This window comes from Culex quinquefasciatus, chromosome 3, assembly GCF_015732765.1.
Source record: "Culex quinquefasciatus strain JHB chromosome 3, VPISU_Cqui_1.0_pri_paternal, whole genome shotgun sequence".
NCBI classification, from domain to species: Eukaryota; Metazoa; Arthropoda; class Insecta; order Diptera; family Culicidae; genus Culex; species Culex quinquefasciatus.
Window position 1 is genome coordinate 29,596,016 of NC_051863.1, and position 24,885 is coordinate 29,620,900.

Genomic DNA, 24,885 nt, shown 5'->3' on the forward strand with positions numbered 1-24,885 from the left:
ATCAGACCATTAGCTGCTGAGATATTCACATTAGCAAATGGTTTGTTGTCTGGGTGAGACGTAGAAAACATCAATTTCCCTGTTTTAAACCTTTGCATGGCAATATCTCAACAATAAAGGGTCGTATCAACAAAGTTCAAAACAAAGCAAAACATAGAGAATTTTCTCAGCTTTTCAAAAATATTTTTTCAAAGGTGGGCATGAGCACTAATTTAAAAAAGATAATTAGGGGAGCTGGGGGTAAGACGGCCAGGCGGGGTAAGACGGCCACCCCACTGTTTTAATAAGTATACTAATGAATATTACTAAAATGTTCAGCAATACTGTTCCTCATGCTAAATAATGCATATGGAGTCACCTTTGCCAGAAATATTGTTTGAAATAGTATAAAAATAGCTCAAAATAAACAAATAATTTTTGAACTTAAAACTGGATGTAATTTTCATGAATACTTAGGCATTTTTGTTAAATAACAATATGTTTTTCTGTCTTCAAATATTTTTTCATGTTAAATTGAAGTTTTCCCAAGATTATGTCCCTCGAAAAAGTTCAAAAAATGCGATGAACTGTTTACAAAAAGTGTTTAAAAAATAATTTATTTGGGGGCAAGACGGCCACCCGTAATTTATAGATTTTATTTGATAAAGATAATATTTTTGACGGTTTTTGACTATTAAGACATATTTGTAGATAAAGGAAAATCATTTTCAATAAAACTATCAATTTTGAATCAAAATGATGTTGACTACCGTTTCGACAACATTGAATAGTATGAAATCCAACTCAACAACACAACTCATTGAATAGTATGAAATCCTATCAAACTTTTCCTAACTTTTCGCTAATTTAATATTGTTTACATAATTTTTGATTTACTTATTTCAATCGAAATACACAAACTATTTTTTTTTTTTTGTATCAAATTGTGTTTGTTTTGTAGTAAAAATTCATTGTTTTTCATAAAATGTGGTCGCATTAATATGAAATTCACTGAGCCAAAATATGAAATTTTTTAAACATCATTTTTCTTCACATTTGAAACCTGATTTTTTTCAACCAAAATAGTTATGATGTTCAGAGAAGTCTGTTGAACCAACCATGTAGATGTTTGGGTGGATTTAGCAAAGTTATTAAGTTATTTTATAGCATTGGCCGTCTTACCCCGCGTATTCCATATATAAACGATTTCAATTATTTTTTTAAAATTGCTGAAAAGTATTGAAAATTGGTTTTTAGACTAACCAATTTATGACATTTCTATAATGGACTAGTAGTAGAACAATATGTACATAATTTGAGATCAAAATAATCTGTTGTGTAAATTTTATTAGACTTCTCCCTTAGGGTGGCCGTCTTACCCCCATCTCCCCTACTGTGACTATTTTGAAAAAAGTTACCTAAAAATGGTTATATTTTGAAAACGATGCACTTTATCAAAATTTCACTTCAGTACTTTTCAATTGCAAATTCAATTTTACATCAAATAATGACATTGGAAAAAAATTGCGACCAATATATCGATTTTTTGAAAAAAAAAAAAATGTATTGAAAAGAAATAACTCGGTCAAAGATTGTTTGCCCATTCTGGAAATTTCTGAAAAGTTGGCATTTGATGTCCTCTAAAACATATCAGAAAATAAAAAAAGAGTTATTTTGCAAATCAAGTTTTAGTGCCAAAAAATTAAATGAAAAATCACCAATTTTTTACCATTTATCATTTTTTTTCAGTGTAGTCCATACCTACAAATTTGCCGAAGACACCAAATCGATCAAAAAATTCCTTTAAAAAATACAGGTTTTTGAATTTTCACATTTCATTTTTATATGGACAGCTGCCAAATTTGTATGGAACATTAAATGGACAAAGTAATGATGCAAAATGGCTTATTTGGGCATACTGAAGGCACCAAAAAAGTTTCAGCCAGATTAAAAAACACAACAAACTTGGATGACCGAAATCTCCGAGAATTGCTCTTACATAGTCCGCATTAATCTCTTATATTTTTGCGACAAAATTCTCTAAAGCTTTTTTTTTGGTTTCTGAAAGCAGTCATTCAGCAAATCGAGAAAAGTGTTTTTTTTTTTTCTAAATGTTTCACATTACGCCTTCAATTTTTTTTGTGCGATATCTTGGAAACTTTTATTTAAATGTCAAAAGAAAAATTCCTTGATTCCTTTCATCCTATTGATATAATATTTTGTAGAAGTTTAGAAATGACAAAATAGCCAAAAGTATGATTTTAGACTTTAACATATAGAGCAATTCCAGCCCAAAACAGGAACTTTTTCGGTACTTATGCTTTTGACCCACTCCAGTTTCAATGAAACTTTATAGATTTGCTATCTTTTTCCTTAACCCTTTGAGGCCCAATGGGTTATATATGACCCAAAATCAAATTTCCTAAACTAGCCTTTAATTTTCGTATGGTAGAATAATAAGAATAATTTTCCCATCGCTATCCGAACATTTTTTTCAAAATTCATACTTTATAGCCACTTTTAAGGAAAACCGTTGCAGAAGATATTTATCTTGAATTTTTTTTTTTTTGAAAAAAACCTGAATTAAAAAAACAAAACAAAATCAACTAATATTCATTTCAAGGTAAATGTTTTCGATAAATATTCAGTTTTTCGCAATTTGAGAATATTTCCTACAATTTTCCTTTTCAGACCTTGTGGATCAGAGCTAGAGCGTCCAATTTCCCGGGGTTACAAATTTCCCGGAAAACAGGAAATTTTCTGTCAATTTCCTGGGAAATTTTAAATTGATTGAAAATTGTTATGATCTTGGTTTTAATTAATATTATAAAACAAAATAGTATAGGACATCAACATTAATGGTTTAAATAAGTGTGAAGATCAATTAACAGCTTGACTGCATGTAAAAAATCATTCAACTACAAGAAAATGGATTTTGGTATTTTTTGATGAAAAATTTTAAACTTGCCTCTGTGACCAGTTTATTGAAATGAGAATAAAAAACATGCAGAAATTATGTTTTTCATGACAAATACTGGTTCCAGCTCTTGAACAAACGGTAAAGCTTTTTAGTGTTGGTTTTACCCCAAAAACCCAATGTTTTCAAATATTTAAAGCAAGCTCTGAATATATTTTCGCATTTTTTGAGAACAAACAATAGAAAGGAATTTTTCAATGACTTTTTTTTTGTATTATTATGCAACATGATTTGAATTATACGATAAATTAACATAATTCCACGAAAGTCATCTATTTTTTCACATTTAACCCTCTAACACCTGTAGTTACACCAGTGCTCCGTAATTCTTTTACTTCAAAATGTAATTTGTTTAGTACAAGGTATTCAACTAATTGAATTAATTCTTTTTGCACAAATTGTTTCAATGAAATAACATCAATACAGTCTGTTAAAAGCTTAGGGTAGAGTAGTCATCAATGAGACACGGGGAACAATGATAAAATGGCTCTCACAAGTCGTAGTTTCAACCAATCAGGCTCATATTTGGGGGAAAGGTGTGTCTACTGGATATACGTCTGCCATAATAGTGGCTTTGGTTATGGACGCTCCCTTGACAAGTTATTCATAAATGTTTGATTCTGGGGTGTAAAAGTAAATTATGGACAAAAATATTTTTCGCTCGTAGGCTGCCATTTACACCAAAACTAATATTTCTTCAAATTTCTTTTGACGTTCCATAGGGATTAAGTTGGGCTACAATGTCCTTTCATTAGATTTGGCCAAAATTTAGAATATACCCAGAATCCAGGGCTGTCTCATTGTTCCCCACTCCTTTCAGCCTATGGGTAACAATGAGACACTTTGATTTTTCTTCAATAAACTTTTCAAAATCGATGGAAATCTTTCAAAACATGAATTAAAAGTGATTTTTGGCATATTTATAGAGTTTAAATTTCATTTAACCTAAAATACAAAGTTATTTGGTATTAATATATGGATTTTACAAAATTTAAATACTTTTTAGTATAACTTTTGTTAATAAAAGTTTCATGTTGGCAAAATTGCTCTAAAATGTTCAAGGCAAGTCACTTGCAATGGAAAAATACAAAAACATGATGTTTTGCTAGAAAAATGTTAATTTTCGTAGAGTGTCTCATTGTTCCCCAGCTGTCTCATTGTTCCTGCCAAGTGCGTCTACAATGAGACAGTTGAATAACTCTGGCTGTAGTCGTTAGATCGATCTCATATTTTGGTCAATGTTAGAACACATTAAAAGAAAGATAATGCAACTAAAAGCTCATTAAAAAATGCTGATGAAAAAAATAGAACAATCGTTGAAAGTTGAAAACCAAAAGTGTCTCATTGATGACTACCCTACCCTACCTAATTGTAATAATTACATAACCATCACCGAGTTCTTGAGGGACGGAATTCAAAGTTGCAATCGCATCGAACCAAAAACCCACCTGATCCGTGGAAAAAGATCAACGTTCCGACATGATTCTTTCCCGTTGGGTTGAACACCTTCTCTATGAGCTTCATAATTTTGAGTCTTGATCAGAACCTGAACAAAGGTGGCTCAAAAAGTAGCTTCGTCTATGATCCGCGCAATAGGTATCTACTGCTGAAGAGTTGACCAGTGTGACTGACTGACTGATGTCGACCCGAACTCGTTCGTAAAATTTGCGTATGGATGATAAAACAACACATTGAACAAGCACTCTAGTCTGTGTTTACGAAGTAGGCGATGGAAACAGAAAAGAATACTGACGTGCCCACAAAAAGCACGTGAGCGCAGTTTGTTTGAAAAGTCGGTAACATCATAAAAAGAGTGAAGAACGAGCAATACTATTTGAAATTACAGTTGGTTTGCTTCATTTGTAGGCTGTACACTCAAGCCCCGGTGGTTGGTCACTTTTTTAGTTTGTACCCCGTTGGTTGGTCAAAGTCAAACTAAAAAGTGACAAACTGTCACTTTATACACAGCGCTTACGCACACTATCACAACAATTGTTTGGTAGTGCGTGTGAACTCCGTGTAAAAAGGATGTCAAACTAAAAAGTGACCCCGTTCGTTTGACAACAGTTGGTGTCAAACCATCGGGGTTTGAGTGCACTAGAATATCCAGTGAGTAAGTAAATTTGAAGAATTTCGATTTTTTACTTAACTCTGATTATACTAGGAAGATTTTATTGTACTGTTTTATTTTCTATTTTTCCCAAAAAATTGGGCCCAAGAAATTGGAAATTGAAAATTTTATATTTTGCCCAAAAAATAACGCGTTTTACAACAAAGTTTAACCTAAGTTTTTATTTTTGAACTTTGACTAGCATTTCAAGCATCTTTTGAGGTCCGAAAACTCCAATTTAAAAACTTAAAAAAAAGAACAGTTGAGAAAACTCTATCTACAATTCAACAACGCCAATGTTTCGAAAAATACTCATATTACGGAAAAAATGGCACCAAAATGGTGTCTCATTAACATTTTTTTCATTGAAATTTGAAAATTCGAATGTTTATTAAAATTTAAGTAACTCATTTAGGTACTTTGGTGGATTGGGTCGACCCAGCATGTTTGAATGGTTGAATGCCTTTTTAATTAAGAAATGTTCTTTTTCAATATTTCATCACCGCCATTTTGGCCGCCATCTTGGATTTAACATCACACATCACACAAATCACTCTAGAGTAGGGTCAAACTTAAAAAGCATGAAAATCAAAAAAATAAGACAACGAACAATTGTTTTTTTCGTGATTCGATTATCCGAAGTTAATTTTTTTTCGAGGCCTTCGGATAATCGAGTCAGGACTGTAACAACAAAACCACAAATGATATCTCTTTGCAGGGACGGAATAATCGCAAAAAAATCAATTTCGCTTGCGAACTTTCTTCACCCGCTAAAGAGAGGCAAATCTCGCAAAAGAAAATCGCTCCCAAAATTCTCCAAGAAAATCAATCTGCCTCAAAATATTTATTTCACTTTGTTTACACACATTGCCCATCTACAAAAAGTGTGACATGTGATGTTACACTTGCAAATGTTGTAGTGAAAAAGATGTTCCGGCGAGTAATCAAGATGATGATTTTTTAAGATTCGAAAAAAACGAAATTTCATACTAAAAAAAATAGACCTGACTTTTCTATGTTAAATTGAATTTGCAATCAAAACATTTTTTGATAAAGGGCTCCGTTTTCAAAATAAAGCCGCAAAAAGCTCGATTTTTGCGAAATATTTGCAGTTTTTCGATTTTTAAAATGATGAGTGACCATTTCTAAAAATATAGACTAACATTTTTAAAGGGCGTATGATTGAATGTTTGCCTTTTTAAAATTTTAGTCTTGATTAAAAAAATGTTATAATATTTTTTTCCGAAAAGATAAAAAATATCACGAGTGTTTCATGTTTTAACATTGCAAATCGGACCATTAGTTGTTGATATATCGACATTAGAAAATTGTGGGTTGTTTGGATGAGACTTAGAAAACTGCAATTTTCCTGATTCTTTTTTGTTTAAAAAAACAATATTTTGTTAAAAAACAATATCAAATATTTCGCATAAATCAAGCTTTCGGTGGATATATTTTGAAAACGGAGCCCTTTTTCTTTTTTTTTTTTCAATTTAAAATTCAGTTTTACATGAAAAAATTAAGTCTATGTTTTTATTTTCTATAAAATTTTGACTTTGTCCAAAAATCACAAATTTTTCAAAAATTCATAACTTGGTGGCAGATTTTTTTACCATACTTTTCTATGGCTCAAAAGTTGCGGCTTTTTGTCCCCTAAAACATAGCAAAAAATCTCGAAAATTAAAAAATGGGTAATTGGGTTTTCGTGAAAAAAAGTAATTAAAAAATTATCAAATTATTGTTCCGGGTACCTATTTTTTTCAAAGGTCCTCAACAATCTCTACCACTTTGCCCAAGACACCAAATTGATCAGAAAATTCACTAAAAAATTACAGCTGTTTACGTACCATTTTTGTATGGACAGCTGCCAAAATTATATGGAGACTTGTGTGGAAGAACCAATGACACAAAATTGCTTCTTTGGTTATGAGGTAGATCCCCACAAAGTTTGAGCAAAATTAAAAAAATACACAAAGCAATGCACTTTTGATCATAATTTCTATTTCGCGGGACCATATCTCATCATTTTGTTGGCACTCACAGCCTCACGCAAGATGAGAGCTTTACTGCTAACCGAAAGTCGCTATCAACATCTTTTCTCTTGCGCTAACGTTTTCAAAGCACACAAGATATGAAATTGCTTTCAATTACCGGCATCATTTTCTTTTGAACATTAGTTAGTCACTCACTTGAAAAATAATCCAAAAACATGTAAATAATTAGCAAGCACCATAAAAAAAACAAACACGCCGACTCTTTTGACGTTTGACTTTTGACGACCCATTCCAATCGAAGGCTGAAGAAAACCGAGCGAGAAGCGAAGGCAAATAAAGAACAAAGGGTGACCACCAACACCACCAGCAGTGCCTGTTGGAGTGAGCCAGTGATGCCAGGAAACTTTCTCTATGAATGCTACTTTTCGCGAGTGTTCGCTTAAAATTTCATCAGCTGATAATAGAAAAATGGGCGTGGCCCAATGCAACCTCATCTGATTAGAATACATTTGGGAAATATATTTTTTAAATGCTCGTAAAAGGAATAGAATAACTTTTAGTAAAAGTGAAAATAAACAGAAAAAGTTGCTCCACTCGTTGGTGTACTTGGTCTCAGAACACTCCAGATAATCCAGCATCAATCAAACAACACCGCCTATTATGCTTAAAATGGGTATATTTCGCCTAACTCTATATTGCAATAAGAAAATTAAAACCCATTTGTCATCAAGTATTAAAAACACACCATCAACATATTTTGAAAAATATTAAAATGTTTCGATTTATTGTTTTCGGTTTTTACTTACGCTCCGTACGCGACGCGTAGCTAATTTCGCACAACTTCTATAATACAGATTTAAAAATGATTCTACTGCCGACCTGAAGACACAAAAAGTACATTTAACCTAAAATTCAAGGTACGTAAAATTTCCTGTTTTTCTTCTGCTTTTGATTCCGGAGCCGCGTGGCCGGCAAACAACTTAATAAAACCAACAATTTGTTACTACAAGCTAAAAATAAGTTAAATTAATACACATATTGGCGCTAGCAAAAATAAAAGAGGAAACAAATCGGGTAAATTATTCCTACGCGCGTTTTTTAACCCTACTCATAGTCTGCGATCTTACAAATACACGAACATCGAGGGGGGCTAGGTAAGAAATTGGTTCGATTTCGATACTGGATCCTTTCCGATAAGCTTGCCCAGCCAGCAGAGTTAACAACATTTTGGACTAAAAAGCCGGCGTGTCGGGTCACATTTTCGTATTTTTTTACATGTTTTTTTTCTGTACATTCTGTTGCTCTACTCAAAAGAGTAGAACACGATTTCGTCCTTTGATCGCGGGATGCTCTCTAATGTCGACTCTTTTTTATCAGTTTGTAAAATTTAATGAAATCGTATTCGAGAAGACTGTCAAAAGCTCGACGAAATATCAAATAATAGATGGTCAAAATTTTGGTGACCAACTATCTTTTGGTAGCTCGTCGACGTAAATTATTATGTTTCGTCCACAAAATCAAAAAGTTTAAATGTTTTATTATGAATTTTATTCATTAAACAAGGTCGGTTTTATGGAAGAAATAATAACGGTTTGATTTTTACAAAACGAACGAACTTCTGATAATTTTTATCACCTTTTTTTGTGGCAAAACTTTGGATTTTAGATTTTTTTTTTCTGAAAACCAAAGTTTTTCAAGAACAGTTTAAAAAAAGGGGAAGTACGCTTGCACAAAACTAAAATAGCTGCAACGGACGACTCAACCAGGATGCTGTGTAAAATGCTCTCGCTATCTAAGATATTTTTTTGTTCGAAACCTCGGTGATACTTCCACCTTTTTCCGCTCGTTCCGTTCCTCCTCAACCCCACCCTACAACTGTCCGTACACGGGTAGCCCACAGCCGGCGAACGACGCAAGCTGCTGTAGGGACAGCGTTTCGATGTGCTAGTTCGAGTCGATCGACTGGTCCGCGTCGTCGTTGCCGAGCGTGATCATCATCTTCTCGTCCGAGCTGTCGTTGCTGTCCGAGGACGCGGACGCGGCCGAGTTGGCCACCTCCTGTTGAGAGAGAGAAAGAACGAAGGTGAGTTAAGAACAATGATTTTTTTGTCTTAAAAGGGTGATCAAAACTTAGTAATGAATAGTTCTTAAGAATGACACTAATTTACAACATTACTGTTTTTCGAATTGAAATGAAAACGAAAATTCTAAGAACTACTCAAAAAACTAAACAATAAAAATTCTAAATAACAACCTGCGAGTTGTTGAGCTGTTTGATGCTGTAGAGTGGTGGTGGTGGTGGCGGCGGCTGAGGCTGTTGCAAACCCAGCAAAGAGCCGGACGCAATCCAGACGATTCCGGTGCTCGACCCGTTGGATACGGCGACCGGTTGGACGGTACCGGCGGTGGCCCCGCCAGGACCACCGGCCATCATCAGTCCCATCGCGGAGTTTGGACTTGAAAGCGTCGTAACTGCCATCGCAGCTGGCCGCTGAGGCATGCCCGGTTCCAGCTTGGGCTTGGCAAGCTGCCCCAACGGAACCGGGTCGCTGTCCTCGTCGTCCTCCTCCTCCGGCTTGAGGTCCTCCTCGTCCATGTCCATGTCGTCCTCCTCGCCTTCGTCACTCAGCCCACCCGATTTCATCGAATCGCCCAACTGGATAGTAGCGAGCACAACGCAGGTCAAACAAGGAAGTTTCGATACACGTGCAATAGAACATAAAAAGAAATACAAAAAAAAAGTTCAACTTAAAACATCTACTCTCTACAACTCTAGAAAACAATAAAAAACCCAACAACACCAAACCCCCACACGACAAACCTACCTCGAGCAGGTACCGCACGTGGTCCTTTTTCAGCTTGCTGTGCGTCCGGATGTGCTTGGAGAGGTGGTCGCTGCGCATGAACTTCTTGTTGCACTCCGGACACTGGAAGCGCTTCTCGCCGGTGTGGGTGCGCCGGTGTCGCTGCAGCTCGTCCGACCGGGTGAACCGCTTGCCGCAGTACATCCACGAGCACACGAAGGGCCGTTCACCTGAGGATGGATCGGAGCGCGCGGGGGGATTGCCATGGTCCGGGGGGAAGAGAAATTACAGATCTTCAACTCAATTAAACTTGCCTCATCGTTGTTTTATAGCGTGGTTTGTGCGAAAATCGTCAACGTTTCTGAATGGTTTTCATCAATCTTCAGTTGAAAATGATGTATGAAAAAAGGTGGCGAGAACAAAAGATCTTTCAATTTCATGAAGTTTGATACGTCGGATGATAGGGTTTCTCTCATATTCCGGAAGTGTCCCCAAGGGGCCACCGGTAACCGGTTCCAGAGTAGCCAGGATGGGCCTGCAAACATCGGCATGACCGTGGATTGAAGTATCTTTCAATTTCATGAAGTTTTATATGTCGGATGATAAGGTTTCTCTCATATTCTGGAAGTGTCCCCAAGGGGCCACCGGTAACCGGTTCCAGAATGGTCAGGATGGGTCAGCGAACGGCATGACCGTAGATTGACATATCTTTCAATTTCATTAAGTTTGATATGACGGATGATAGGGTTTCTCTAATATTCCGAAAGTGTCCCCAGGGATCTACCGGTAACAGGTTCCAGAACAACGGCATGACCGTAGATTGACATATCTTTTAATTTCATGAAGTTTGATGTGCAACATGATGGGTTTTCATCAAAAAAGTCAACTTGGCCGTTCATCGGGCACCCGGGAACCGGTGCCCGGTTACCCGGAACTGACCAGTAACACTCCGGAGTGATTCTGTCAATCGTTTGTTGTGTTTTCAATAAGTTTTATGGGTCAATTTCAACTATCTTAAGTGTAATAGTATCGCATACACGAGAAAAACAAGAGAACAAAATTTGGTCAAAAACTGGATTTTTAAAAGTTTGGGATCGAAAAGGACCCCAATGCCTTATGTTTGATTTTGTTTTAATACCGTCGAGTCGCTATAGATCGTTTAAAAATATTACATCTGAAAACTTGAATTTTATTATTTACTTTTTTATCATTTCAATCCCTTTCTAATATTTTAGTATTTGAAAATTTCAGAAGAATAATATTTTAGTGTATTTTTTATATTATTTATGTTGTTTTGTATTAGATTAGATAAGATAAGATTAGATTAGATTAGATAAATTAGAGTATTTTTTATGGTATTTTGTTATTTTAGTAGTTTAATGTTAATAACTTAGAATTTTAAAATTTTAGTTTTTTAAATTATGTTTTTAGTATTTTTATAGTTTTGAACCTAAATCTTCATGTAAATAAATTGTAATTATTATTAAAGAATTTAAGCAACATCTATTCCCAGTTGCTTCAAAAATTAATATTATCAGAAATAATTATGTGTGTGTGTGTGTGTGCAACCATCCAAACGGGACCACGCGGCCGCTTCTTACAAGTTGAGTTGTTTCCATGTATTTTTTAGATCTATATTCTATACATGCAAATAACTCGCATAGGCATTTGGAAGGTGTTAGATCTGCCGAGCTTCGGTGACCCATTTCTACGCTGGCTAGCCGAGCGCGAGGTACTTCAGCTTTATCGACAAGCCCCGCCCTGAAGAACGTTTGCATCAATCGGATTCACCTTACCAATCTAAAGGACGGGGGTTCGAACCCCGACTCGAGCGACTTTGATTTTTCGTTCATGTTCAAAGTTTCAAGATTTATATTTCCTATACTTTCTCGTTGGGAGCAGATGGGAATCGAACCCAGGACCATTCGCTTAGAAAGCGAACACTGTAACCAGTCAGCCACGGCCGCTCCTGCAATATTATCAGAAATAATTCTGATATCATAATTTCAGATAATCTGATTAATTATATATAAACCAAACAATACATTCAATTGAACAAAATCATGTTGAGTTTGTTCATTTATTATTTTTTTAAAATGCTCTATTCAAAAAAAGTTCCAAAAATTTAAGAAAATTTATAATTTCGCTTGAATTTCGAAAATTCCCGGGAAATTTAAATATTTTTTCAATTTTTTTTTCGGGAAACAGGAAATTTCTGGGATTTTTTTCCCAGGACGGGAAATTGGACGCTCTAGACAGACTACAGACAGCTTGAATAATGTGAAAAAAATGTTTTTCTTAGTTTCATCTTATTACTTCTAATTTTTCAATTCGCGATGTGTTATAAATTAAGCTCTTGTTAAAATTATGCAATTTAAAAAAAATCTGAAATTTTAAAATCAAGCTTAACTTTTCAAATGGGCTAGAAGCACTTATTTAAAAAAAATCACTGCAGGCATTGTTAAAATATGAATTAAGAATTTGAAGAAAAATATATTAAATTGTTCGTTCTTCGCTCTACCACAATCAAGTCTTCAGGACTTTAAAGCATGAGCCACATTCCTGTTTAACAAAATTAAGTGTTTAACATACATTTCCAGCCCAAGCATGTACTCGGCGCACTTTTTTAACCAAGTCATTGAGGGCAAAAAGCACCAAGTCCAAGTCGTGCCTCCTCGACATTGGCACGCTTCTGCGCGGGCTTCACCTGACTAAACCGCCAACTTGGAGTTCAAGTTATGTATCGTCGACGACGACCTGCGCGTTGTCGGTTATTATGTGAGCTCTCTTCGTAGTTGCTGTGCTTAGAGGTGTTCAAACGTCTCGTTTGATGATAATGAAATGCTTTGAAATGGCTCATCACAAACCGGATTCTAACATCCATTATATCGATGGAAGTATACTAATAAATTCATAATGTCATTGTCTCATCGCGTATTCATTAGGTATTCATCTCCAGCGTTCTCACCGCTGGCTATGAGATCATTCTGCCAAGAATTTGATCGAAGTTCTCTCGATTTGTTCGCACAATGGAAAAATCTGTAATTGGAAAATCACGAAGTATATTATCGTTGGTTTACAGTGAAGCTTCGCTAATCTGGCAGCTCGAAGCATTCCATATACCTTCGTCAAACCGATAACCACTAATTATCGATAATTGGAAACTGAAACTTGTGGGGCACGCAGGCCTTAAGGCGCAGCACCACTGTGTCTGGAAGGTTCCACACGATAACACATTCCGCCAACCGTCGCCGATTCACTTCCTTTTCTAACCTTGGGACGAATCCGAGCGAGCGTGAAGTTCGAACCATCCAAAATATAATCACTGGGGCGTGCCATCGACGGCAGCAACGCAAAACAGTTTTAACCTTGGCTGACGACTTCGGGCTTAAATTTGTCGTAAAAGTTGCTCGACTAGAACGAAGATCTTTTTTTTTTTGGGGAGTTGAGGAACCTTCACCTTGATCTCGAGCCCCAGGAATGAGCTTCCACAGTTCGCAATCTGAGCAGCGTCAATCAGCCAAGCACGCTGGTTAAGGGGGAACCTTGCAGTAATTGGTAATAATCGTGAAGTGGATATCTCTAGGCTTGGAAGCTAATTTACCACATTCCACAGCACGCAGGGGTAGGTGAGCTGTTAAGCTTTAGGTGTTGTCGAGGAAAAAAAAACTGTTCATAGTTAATGAACTAATGAAAAGATTTGAAGAGACTTCAGCGCTCTAAATATTTGTATTCAATGTGTTAAACTTTTGTTGATTTTTTTCATTCCTAAATGGGTAATTCTCTACCAACTCACACGAAATCGGGAAAAGTTGCCCCGACCCCTCTTCGATTTGCGTGAAACTTTGTCCTAAGGGGTAACTTTTGTCCCTGATCACGAATCCGAGGTCCGTTTTTGATATCTCGTGACGGAGGGGCGGTACGACCCCTTCCATTTTTGAACATGTGAAAAAAGAGGTGTTTTTCAATAATTTGCAGCCTGAAACGGTGATGAGACAGAAATTTGGTGTCAAAGGGACTTTTGTGTAAAATTAGACGCCCGATTTGATGGCGTACTCAGAATTCCGAAAAAACGTATTTTTCATCGAAAAAAACACTAAAAAAGTTTTAAAAATTCTCCCATTTTCCGTTACTCGACTGTAAAAATTTTTGGAACATGTCATTTTATGGGAAATTTAATGTACTTTTCGAATCTACATTGTCCCAGAAGGGTCATTTTTTCATTTAGAACAAAAATTTTCATTTTAAAATTTCGTGTTTTTTTCTAACTTTGCAGGGTTATTTTTTAGAGTGTAACAATGTTCTACAAAGTTGTAGAGCAGACAATTACAAAAATTTTGGTATATAGACATAAGGGGTTTGCTTATAAACATCACGAGTTATCGCGATTTTACGAAAAAAAGTTACTTTTTGCGTTTCTGTTTGTTTCGTCGTCCGTGTCTGTCGCGGGTGACCATGAATGGCCATGATCGATGACGACCAACTTTTTCAAAACTCTTTTTCGTAAAATCGCGATAACTCGTGATGGTTATAAGCAAACCCCTTGTGTCTATATATCAAAATTTTTTGTAATTGTCTGCTCTACAACTTTGTAGAACATTGTTACACTCTAAAAAATAACCCTGCAAAGTTAGAAAAAAACACGAAATTTTAAAATGAAAATTTTTGTTCTAAATGAAAAATGACCCTTCTGGGACAATGTAGATTCGAAAAGTACATTAAATTTCCCATAAAATGACATGTTCCAAAATTTTACAGTCGAGTAACGAAAAATGGGAGAAAAAACTTGTTTAGTGTTTTTCGATGAAAATACGTTTATTCGGAATTCTGAGTACGCCATCAAATCGGCGTCTAATTTTACACAAAATTCCCTTTGACACCAAATCTATCTCATCACCGTTTCAGCTGCAAATTAAAAACACCTCTTTTTCACATGTTCAAAATGAAAAGCGTACCGCCCTCCGTCACGAGATATCAAAAAACGGACCTCGGATTCGTGATCAGGGACAAAAGTTACCCCTTAGGACAAAGTTTCACGCAAATCGAAGAGGGGTCGGGGCAACTGCTGTGTGAGTTGGCGGAGAATTACCCAAATACATTTATTCTAAATTTTAGTTTTATAAACTTTATTTTATTAGGCCGTTGCAAATATATTTTTAAACCTCATTAAAAAAATAAATAAAAATATTCATCTCTAAAAATTAGTATAAATGTCTTATCTTCATATTTTTTCCAAATATAATGCTCTTATTATTATCAATAAAATAAGTTTGATCGGGAATATCGATTTTTAATAATCTTTTGATTTTGACGAAATTTGGTTCTGCCGAAGCCGGTGAGCTCTTCTGTACTAAGCTTGCTGGGATTCCTATCTAGATAGAACAAGAGAGCACACGGACATCGACTGATTATTTTCTATTGATCTATTGAAGAAGGATTATTTTGTTTTATCTAATTACACCGAAATGAAATTCAACTTTTGTCCCAAATAAATTGAAGGTCCGTTTTAGACATCTCGTGACGGAGGGGCAGTACGACCCCTTTCATGTTTGAACATGCTAAAAAAGAGGTGTTTTTCAATAATTTGCAGCCTGAAACGGTGATTTGTTGTTAAAGGAACTTTTATGTAAAATTGGAAGCCCAATCAGCCATCAAGGCTTACTCAAAATTAAAAAAAAAACGTATTTTTCATCAAATTCTAAAAAAAATTTAAAAACTCTGCCATTTTCCGTTTTTCAATTTTTTAGTGTATAATAATGTTAATAATGTTGTGTTGTAAAGCAGACAATAACAAAAAATTTGATGTATAAACATAAGGGGTTAAAACGAAACAACATTTCATTCAAAAAGAGACAACATTACATGGAGTTTATACGGATTTTTTGTATTTATCAGGATTGAGGGATTGAGTGTCAAGGATCTGTGAAGGTCAGAAGGCTGTAGAATACGGCCAAAACAAAAACGAAATACGAAACTCAAAACTTGTGAAAAAATCGGAATTTTTCAATAAATCAAATAAATATCATTCTCCTCCCTTGAATATATGTTTCATGAAATTAGGTGAACAATTTTGTTGAAATGTGTTTTTTTTATTTTATTTTTTTGTAGGTAGATAAAGTTTCTTTAGAATGTTTTGAACTAATGCATGTTTTCAAAAGTCGTTTGAATTTGCTAGTGAGCAATTCTCTCAAATTTCGATCATTCGATTTTTTTGTATTTTTTAATCCGACTGAAACTTTTTTGGTGCCTTCGGTATGCCCAAAGAAGCCATTTTGCATCATTAGTTTGTCCATATAATTTTCCATACAAATTTGGCAGCTGTCCATACAAAAATGATGTATGAAAATTCAAAAATCTGTATCTTTTGAAGGAATTTTTTGATCGATTTGGTGTCTTCGGCAAAGTTGTAGGTATGGATACGGACTACACTGAAAAAAATGATGCACGGTAAAAAAAATCTGGTGATTTTTTATTTAACTTTTTGTCACTAAAACTTGATTTGCAAAAAACACAATTTTTATTTTTTTCTTATTTTTTTATATGTTTTAGAGGACATCAAATGCCAACTCTTCAGAAATTTCCAGGTTGTGCAAAAAATCTTTGAGCGAGTTATACATTTTTGAATCAATACTGATTATTTAAAAAAATCGAAAAATTGGTCGCAAAAATTTGTCAACTTCATTTTTCGATGTAAAATCAAATTTGCAATCAAAAAATATTCTAGTAAAATTTTGATACAGTGCACCGTTTTCATGTTAAATCCATTTTTAGGTGACTTTTTTGAAAATAGTCGCCGTATTTATTTTTTTTAATTTGTGCACATGTTTGCTCACTTTTGACAAAAATATTTTTGAAAAGCTGAGAAAATTCTCTACATTTTCAATTTTTTTAAACCAAGACTAACATTTCAAAAGGGCCAAACACTCAATATTACGCGGTTTTAAAAAGTTAGTCTTGGTTTAAAAATTTTTAAAATATTTTTTTCGAAAAAATCGGAAAATTTTACGAATGTTTCATATTTTAACATTGAAAATTAGACCATTAGTTGCTGAGATATCGACATTAGAAAATGGTGTGTTGTTTGGGTGAGACTTAGAAAACATCAATTTTCCTGTTTTTAAACCTTTTCATGGCAATATCTCAGCAACTAAGCGTCGTATCAACAATGTTAAATAATGCATTTTTTTTTGCATTTTCCAGAGAATTTTTTTAGCTTTTCAAAAATATTTTTTTCAAATGTGGGCAAACATGTGCACTAATTTTAAAAAATGAAAAACTGCGACTATTTTCCAAAAAGTCACCTAAAAATGGATTTAACTTGAAACGGTGCACTATATCAAAATTTCACTAAAGTACTTTTTGATTGCAAATTTGATTTTACATCAAAAAATTAAGTTGAAAATTTTTTGCGACCAATTTTTCGATTTAAAAAAAATCAGTATTGATTCAAAAAATCAAAACTCGCTCAAAGATTTTTTGCACAACCTGGAAAATTCTGAAAAGTTGGCATTTGATGTCCTCTAAAATATATCAAAAAATGAAAAAAAAATTAAAATAAAAAATAAATGCAATGGCTATACTTGACGAAAAAACATAAATACTGCAATGTAAATATGCAATGTATTATTATTACGTTATCAGTCTCATTTTCTTGTGGGACAACACTGTAAATAATGTTTTCGTTGGCCTAATAGTGGTGCTTTCTGGGACTATAAATACACTCTTTAAAACAAACTAAACAATTAATACAATTAATTTCACATTCATCACAAAAACCTTATTTTACGCGAAAGCATTTTTAATTTGATGTTTTTGATAAATTTTGGAAGAACGAACAAAACATGAACAATAGTCCAGCAGAACAAAACATATTTGGCAGTGTCGCCAGTTTTCACACTCATTATTTTCTCATTTTATCCTCAAAAAAGATGAAGTCATGAAACAAATCCATTGCTTCACGTCTTTCATTGATCAGTTGTCAGTTGCGTCTTTCATCGATCAGTTGTCACAAATTCAAAATTTTCATTGAATTATAGTAAATTATAATTAAATAATTAATGAGTTTTTATTTGATGATTAAAAAAACATAAATAAGCGTTATACAATGTATACTTCATATTTTAAGCAGAAAATTGAGTCATCTTTTCCGTTTTATTTCTTGAGGAATGACAAAACCTGAATAAAATTTGCATTGGACTAATTGGGCTGCTTTTGGAAAAAATAGATACACTTTAAAAAACAGTTTTTAATTTCACATTCTTGCACCCAACGGTATTGGCTAAACATCTATTTTTCTATGGGGATATGTTTTAGAGGATTAAAATACTTTACCAATAAACTGGGTCTAGTGTACCTACCTAGATAAAAAAAAACATTTTCGAAAAAATCAAACTTTAGTTTGATGTAGTTTATCAAAATTTCTGTCAAATACTTTTTGAATTCAAATCCGATTTCCCGTCTGATAAAAGTGATTTTTTATACGGGTTCCTCAAAATTTTTTTAAATTTGGGAAGAAATGGCAACTCTGCTAAATAAATAAATTCTGAGTATTTCGGTTTTTATTGAACATTTCAGGATTGAAATCGACTTTTGGGGATCTGTGAAGGTGTGGTGAGGCATCGAGAGCTGCACAAAATGGCGTTCTCACCTCAATTTGGCCGAAAACATTCTAGAATATATTATTCTAGAATATATAGATTATTATTTTTAATTAAAAAGGTGATGCTTCAGGAAACCTTAAACCCCATGCTTGCACATGACTCGTCTTAAAGCGAAACTTTGTGTTGTACGGTGTAATTGAGCTTCGGATAATGAAGTACCTACTGTATTCCTTAATTATGCATCGCACACAATCTCAACCATATTTAATCAAAGCAAATAGTATCGTCCTCCACGGCCAAGGTTACCATTACGATATTCATAACGCGCAACTCGTCTTCGCTCGATAATCAAACAGTGCATCCAATATATCATCACTTAATGGTCACCTTCCGTCCCTGGCGTGTGACTGCCGTCAACTTGATATAGATATAGTCAGAACGAACTCTCAAACAATAACCTCATTTGCGATCAAAGCACGCCGCGACTTTTCAGAAAATGATTTAATTTAGCTCAACGCGCAGTGATGCCAAACGGCATTCTCTGTTCTTCGGCCGTCAGTCTTTCAAGATTTAAGGCTGCCACTAAATCGGTGTCGATTACAACCGCATTTCCGAAATTAAGGTTTTGCATAATTGTCCTAATCTCCTCTTCCTCCAACAGAGTGAATGATTTAACGCAATTATACGACAATTGCTCTCACGATTTGTTTCATGAGTTTATTGCTTTAACCGCTTCAAAGTCGTGCAAAAGGGTGCTAAAACATATTACGAAACATCTTTAATTACGCCCATGCAGGCGTTAATTGCCACTCTCAGTCCGGATTTTGCATAGAGTTTAAATAATAAAGAGCGCGAGCGCAAAATGACAGTTCGCGGCACGGTGGCGACATCTTTGTTTTTTTTTGCGCTTTATTCAATCAAAGCATGGCGGCGAACAAGAGTTGAGTGCACTTTCCGGAGCATTTGAAGCAAGGTGTTTGAGTAAACTCGAACCAATTTACTAGAAAAACATACACTCCGGTGAGTGCGGCGTTGCTCACTTGAGTCAATACTCGTTTGATGGGGAGTTTTCGCGCGCAAAATAAAAACAGCAAAAATGCACCATCAAAACAATGGCTCAATTTTGCGCGGTGTTGAGTACGATTTGTTGTAGGCAGCAACAGATGGGTGTAGACTGTAGATTCATCATTAGTGGACGTTTGCGAGGATGTCATTAAGTAAAGCAGAGGTTTACACCTCGTGGAGCGCCACCATCAAACGATGACGACTTTCACGCGAAACAAATTGCTCATCAAGGGAGATGGACGTTAGGGCATTTTTTGATGAGAGATTTAGTAGATTCCACCTTTCTATTGCGTAATTTGTTTGCGTTAGGAAGGTGAACGTCTTCTAATTTGTCAACTTTAACTTTTGTCGACAAAATGAGGCTAACTTTCAACTGTTAGATTTTCGAAGCTATTTTTTTATTATAGTCTCAAATGAAAGCAAACAAAATTTTAAATTTTGTGTAATTTTTGACGTTTTTGCAAATCATTTATTTTGTGGTGATTGTCATGAATAATAAAAAATCTTTATCTTGAGATGGGACAGGAAAAAAAAATGTTTTATTTCACTTTTTATTACTAAAAGATGAATTGCCAAAAAAGGCAGATCTTAATTTTCATTTTTTTTTCGGGGACTAAAAAAGGCACCTTGTGCGCTAGAGTTCATGGTGGTGCAAAATCTGCTTCCAGAGTAATGAATTTCAGAAAAAAATATTGTATATTGCAAGGTTGTTAATCGATAAAATTATCGTCTGACGATAACGATCGCGGTTATCGTTATCGTTATTTCGATAATTCTATCGGCGATGATCTTATCGCCGATAATGGACAATAGCTCATTTTTTAAATCTTTCTAAAATCAAATCAGCCATATCATGATTTAATTTTCAATGTTTTTGCTAAGATTATATTTTTTGGAAGTGTAGTACGTTTCAATTCGGAGGGTGTAGCTATACCGTTAGGCCTCGAGAGAAAGGCCCCCGTTACGGTGTCGAGAGAAAACCGGAGCTGGGTCTCGGTAGCTTCAAGGTGGCAGCCCCACCCCGAGACTAGGTATCGCAGCCCCAATCCGGCTGCATACCGAAATCAAAACCATTACGAACAATCAAGAAGGAATAAGGATCCGGAACAAACGGCATAGACCTAGGCACGAAAAGGACACCGATTGGAAACTCGGAACATGGAACTGCAGATCGCTACGTTTCGATGGGTATGAGTACGCTCTGTTGAACGAGCTCAAACCCCGCTTCGATGTTGTAGCGCTGCAAGAGATGTGCTGGAAGGGAGCGAAGATGTGGGAGGATGATGCTTTGGACCTCACCATGTACCAGAGCGGCGGAGCCGAAAACAAGCTGGGAACCGGCTTCATAGTGTTGGGCAAGATGCGGAGTCGTGTGATAGATTGGGAGCCGATCGACGACCGGATGTGTAGATTGAGGATTAAAGGCCGTTTCTTCAACTATCACATCTTCAACGTACATTGCCCACACGAGGAATCATCCGATGCCGAGAAGGAAGCGTTCTACGCGAAGCTGGAGCAGAAGTTCGACAGCTGCCCGCAGAGGGACGTCAAGATCGTCATCGGAGATATGAACGCCCGCATAGGAAGGGAGGAGATGTACAAGCCGGTGATCGGGCCGAACAGCCTGCACACCGTCACGAACGACAACGGCCAGCGGTGCATCAACTTCGCAGCCTCCCGCGGTATGGTGGTACGGAGCACATTCTTCCCCCGGAAAGACATCCACAAAGTCACCTGGACATCGCCTAACCAACGAACAAAAACACAAATCGACCACGTCCTCATCGACGGCCGATTCTTCTCGGACATACGGAACATCCGCACGTACCGCGGTGCGGACATCCACTCGGACCACTACCTGGTGGGTGCAAGCATGCACTCAAAACTGTCGACGACGTATCACCGACGACGGAGCCGGCTCCCACCGCCGTTCAACACCGAGCGGCTGCAGGACACGGCTGCGGCTCAGCACTACGTGCAGCAGCTGGAGGCGAGCCTGCCAACGGAGGAGGAACTCGGCGCTGCCTCGCTCAACGATGGATGGAGCAGAATATGCTCGGCCATCGGCAGTGCCGCTGAAGCCGCGCTAGGTAGTACGGTCCGAGTTGGAAAGCAGCGCTGGTTCGACGAGGAGTGCCAGCGGCTACTTGACGAGAAGAAAGCAGCTTATGCGGTGAAGCTGAGAGCTGCAACTGATGAGAACGTGGCCAGATACAAACAAGCGCTGAAACAGCAGAGAACGGTCTTCAAGCTCAAGAAGCGCCAGCTGGAAGATCGCGATCGCGCCGAAATGGAGCAGCTGTTCCGGCAGAACGAGACGCGTAAGTTCTACGAGAAAGTTAACCGGTCCCGCAAAGGCTATGCGCCGCAAGCCAACACTTGTCGGGACGCCGAGGGAAACCTTCTTATGGACAAAGGCGAGGTGTTGAACAGGTGCCAGCAGTTCTTCAACGAGCACCTCAACGGCGATGTAGCGCATGGAGACGGCTTTGAAACCCAACTTGGACGGCCCGCTGCCGACGAACAGTTCCCGGCACCTGATCTGGAGACGGTGAAGAAGGAGATCAGGCAGCTGAAGAACAACAGGGCCGCCGGTAAAGATCGGTTACCCGGTGAGCTCTTCAAATATGGAGGAGAGCAGTTGGCGAGGGCGATCCACTTGGTGATTTCTAAGATCTGGAGGGAGGAGAAACTACCAGCAGAATGGATGGATGGTGTCGTGTGCCCCATCTACAAAAGGGCGATAAGCTGGACTGCGGCAACTACCGCGGTATCACGCTTATCAACGCGGCCTATAAAATCCTCTCCCAGATCCTCTGCCGTCTGCTGACACCGTACGCACGGAGGTTCGTGGGCCCCTATCAAGCGGGGTTTACTGGCGCTCGGGCCACCACGGACCAAATTTTCTCGCTCCGGCAGATCTCGAGAAATGCAAATCAAACGATGTGAAATTTTGTATGCCTTTTCACTATGTTAGAGATTTTTTGGAATGTACTAAAATTTTCACAAAATTTTATTTTGAAAAATTGCAATAAGGGTATCAAACGAATTGAAACTTTGTATGCTTTTTCAATGTATTGAAGCTTTTTTGAAAATAATCAAATTTTCAAAATATTCAATATCGGTATCAAACGAAGTAAAATTTTGCATGCTTCTAGCATGCATCTTAATTGTGTATGTCTCATACAAAATGTTGCGTACCCATATTGCAAATTTAAAAAAAAATAGTATTTTCGGAAAAATACGCGTTTTTGTGAAGATTATAATAATAAATTGAAAAAGCATGCAAAATTTATCTTCCTTCGATACCCATAAGTATTGCAAATATACTAAATTTGAGTCTTTTAAAAAATACGGTATTTTGTGAAAATTGCAGTATTTAAAAAAAACTCTTTAAATGTTAAAAAAACAAATTTCGTTTGATACCCAATTATGAAAATTTGAGTACCTTAAAAAAAACGGTATTTTTGTTATACATATTTTATACGTATTGTTATACATTTTTTGTTCATATTTTTTACTTTGAAACTTACAAGATTTTCTTAGTGCAAGCATTGAAAATTTAACATGATTCAGCTGAATTAAGTCGATTTTAGAAAGATTTTAAAAATAAGTTATCGTTCATTATCGGCGATTAGATTATCGCCGATAGAATTATCGTAATAACGATAACGATAGATTATCGTTATCGTCCCAACGATAACGATAGTACAGTTCAGACTCGATCATCCGAAGCCTCTTTTATTCGAAGATTCGATTATCCGATGGTTTGTATGGGACTTCGGATAATCGAATCACGAACAAAAAAAAATGTTTTTCGTGTTTTGTTTTTTTCCTTTCAATATCAAATTTGAGCTCTGCCACCCCATTTTGGTCAAGTTTGTAAAACAATCTTTTTTTCTTGATTCGATTATCCGAAGAGAGATTTTGCCAAGGCCTTTGGATAATCGAGTCTGGACTGTACTATCATTATCGTTAACGAGTCTCGATAATTTTATCGTAAATAACCTTGTAAATTGCTATAAATTGGTTTAAAAGAACTATGTTCTTGTTTTTTTGCGTTTTTGCAATCATGATCAGATCTTTGAATTATTTTGGAAAATTATGTTTATTACAGAAAATTTAGTTTAACGGTACACATCAACCATAACTTATGCACCCAGATTTCTGTTACAGACATTTTAGTATCTTCAAAACTACGGGAACTATCGACATGATTTCTTATTCATCTCCTAAATTACTGTCTTCAAAGTTATTTACAACAAAGTTTGACTATTTTTACAATCAGATTCTTGCAGGATTGGGTCCGTAAGTTTGACAAATTTGGAATAAGAAGACAAAAACTTCCTTGCTTGCTGTGTACCCTTAAAATATATTTTATTCAGCAATCTTACGAACATAAGCAGTTATTCGTTTGTGAGATGTCTTTTTTTTTGTAAAAAAATACTGTTTTCTATGAGTTTTTGCATATATTCATACATGTGCAGTTCTTTGAATTAAATAAATAGATATCATCATTTTTGAGTTTTTTGCATAAGCAATTTTTCCAAAAACACTGAAAAAAGATCCTTTTCAACATGACAGTCTAAATTTTTTAAAGAGTAATTTTTATGAATTTCTGAGACATTTTGTTTGTTTTGAACATTTGCAAAAAAAATACAAATAAATAAGTTTTTCCTTGTTTTAAATAGCAAAGTTTTAATGCGTTCATCCTGGGAATTCCCGGGAAAAAAATCCCGGTTTTTTTTTCCAAAACTCCAAAACAATTTATAAGCATTAAAATTTTTATTCGACATATATCAACATTAATTTGACTTATTGGGAAAATCGCAAAAATTTTAGTTTACTGATCCTCTTAATGCTTAGGGCTTTAAATATGTTCAATTTAATTTTATATATTTTAAAAAGACTGGGTATTATTTAAAAATATGTATTTATAAAACATGAAATTGCTTAGTCATGTCATATAAAAATACAGCAATTCCATTTGAAAAGAGCCTAAACCGAAAAAAAAAGTTCTCCGATAAAATAATTAGACATCGTGTTGGGTGGTTCGAAAAATGGCAATTTTCGTCATTTTTCGCAAAAACCTCTTTTTTCAAAAAATCATATCTCCGCGCCATTTCATCCGATTTTAGCTGTCTTAGACGCAAAAGAAAGATGATAAGTTTGGCTATTTGGGAAAAATAGTAAGAAGTTTCGAAAATCTAGCTTAACATTTGAAAAAGTCGCATGAAAACTTAAAATGGCGTTTTGACCGTGTCTGGACCAAAGAGCCTATGTCTGAAAATATTTTTATCGGATTCCTCGGAAAATTTCACAAAACATATAAAAATTGGCGATGCCGAACCGTACG

At 35.8% G+C, this 24,885-nt stretch overlaps 2 protein-coding genes across 5 annotated transcripts in view; one reads left to right on the top strand and one right to left on the bottom strand.

The window, feature by feature from the left end:
• Window positions 1–24,885, top strand: part of LOC6051464 (NADPH-dependent 1-acyldihydroxyacetone phosphate reductase) — an 85,501-nt gene that overhangs the window by 57,530 nt on the left and 3,086 nt on the right. The gene's annotated exons all lie outside the window — the stretch shown is intronic.
• Window positions 8,348–10,167, bottom strand: LOC119769600 (transcription factor btd-like). Its single transcript, XM_038262685.1, has 3 exons — window positions 9,886–10,167; window positions 9,315–9,716; window positions 8,348–9,118 (listed from the first exon to the last, which is right to left on the bottom strand). Exons 1-3 carry the CDS (start codon window positions 10,066–10,068, stop codon window positions 9,005–9,007), a joined length of 699 nt encoding a protein of 232 aa, XP_038118613.1. The 5' UTR covers window positions 10,069–10,167; the 3' UTR covers window positions 8,348–9,004.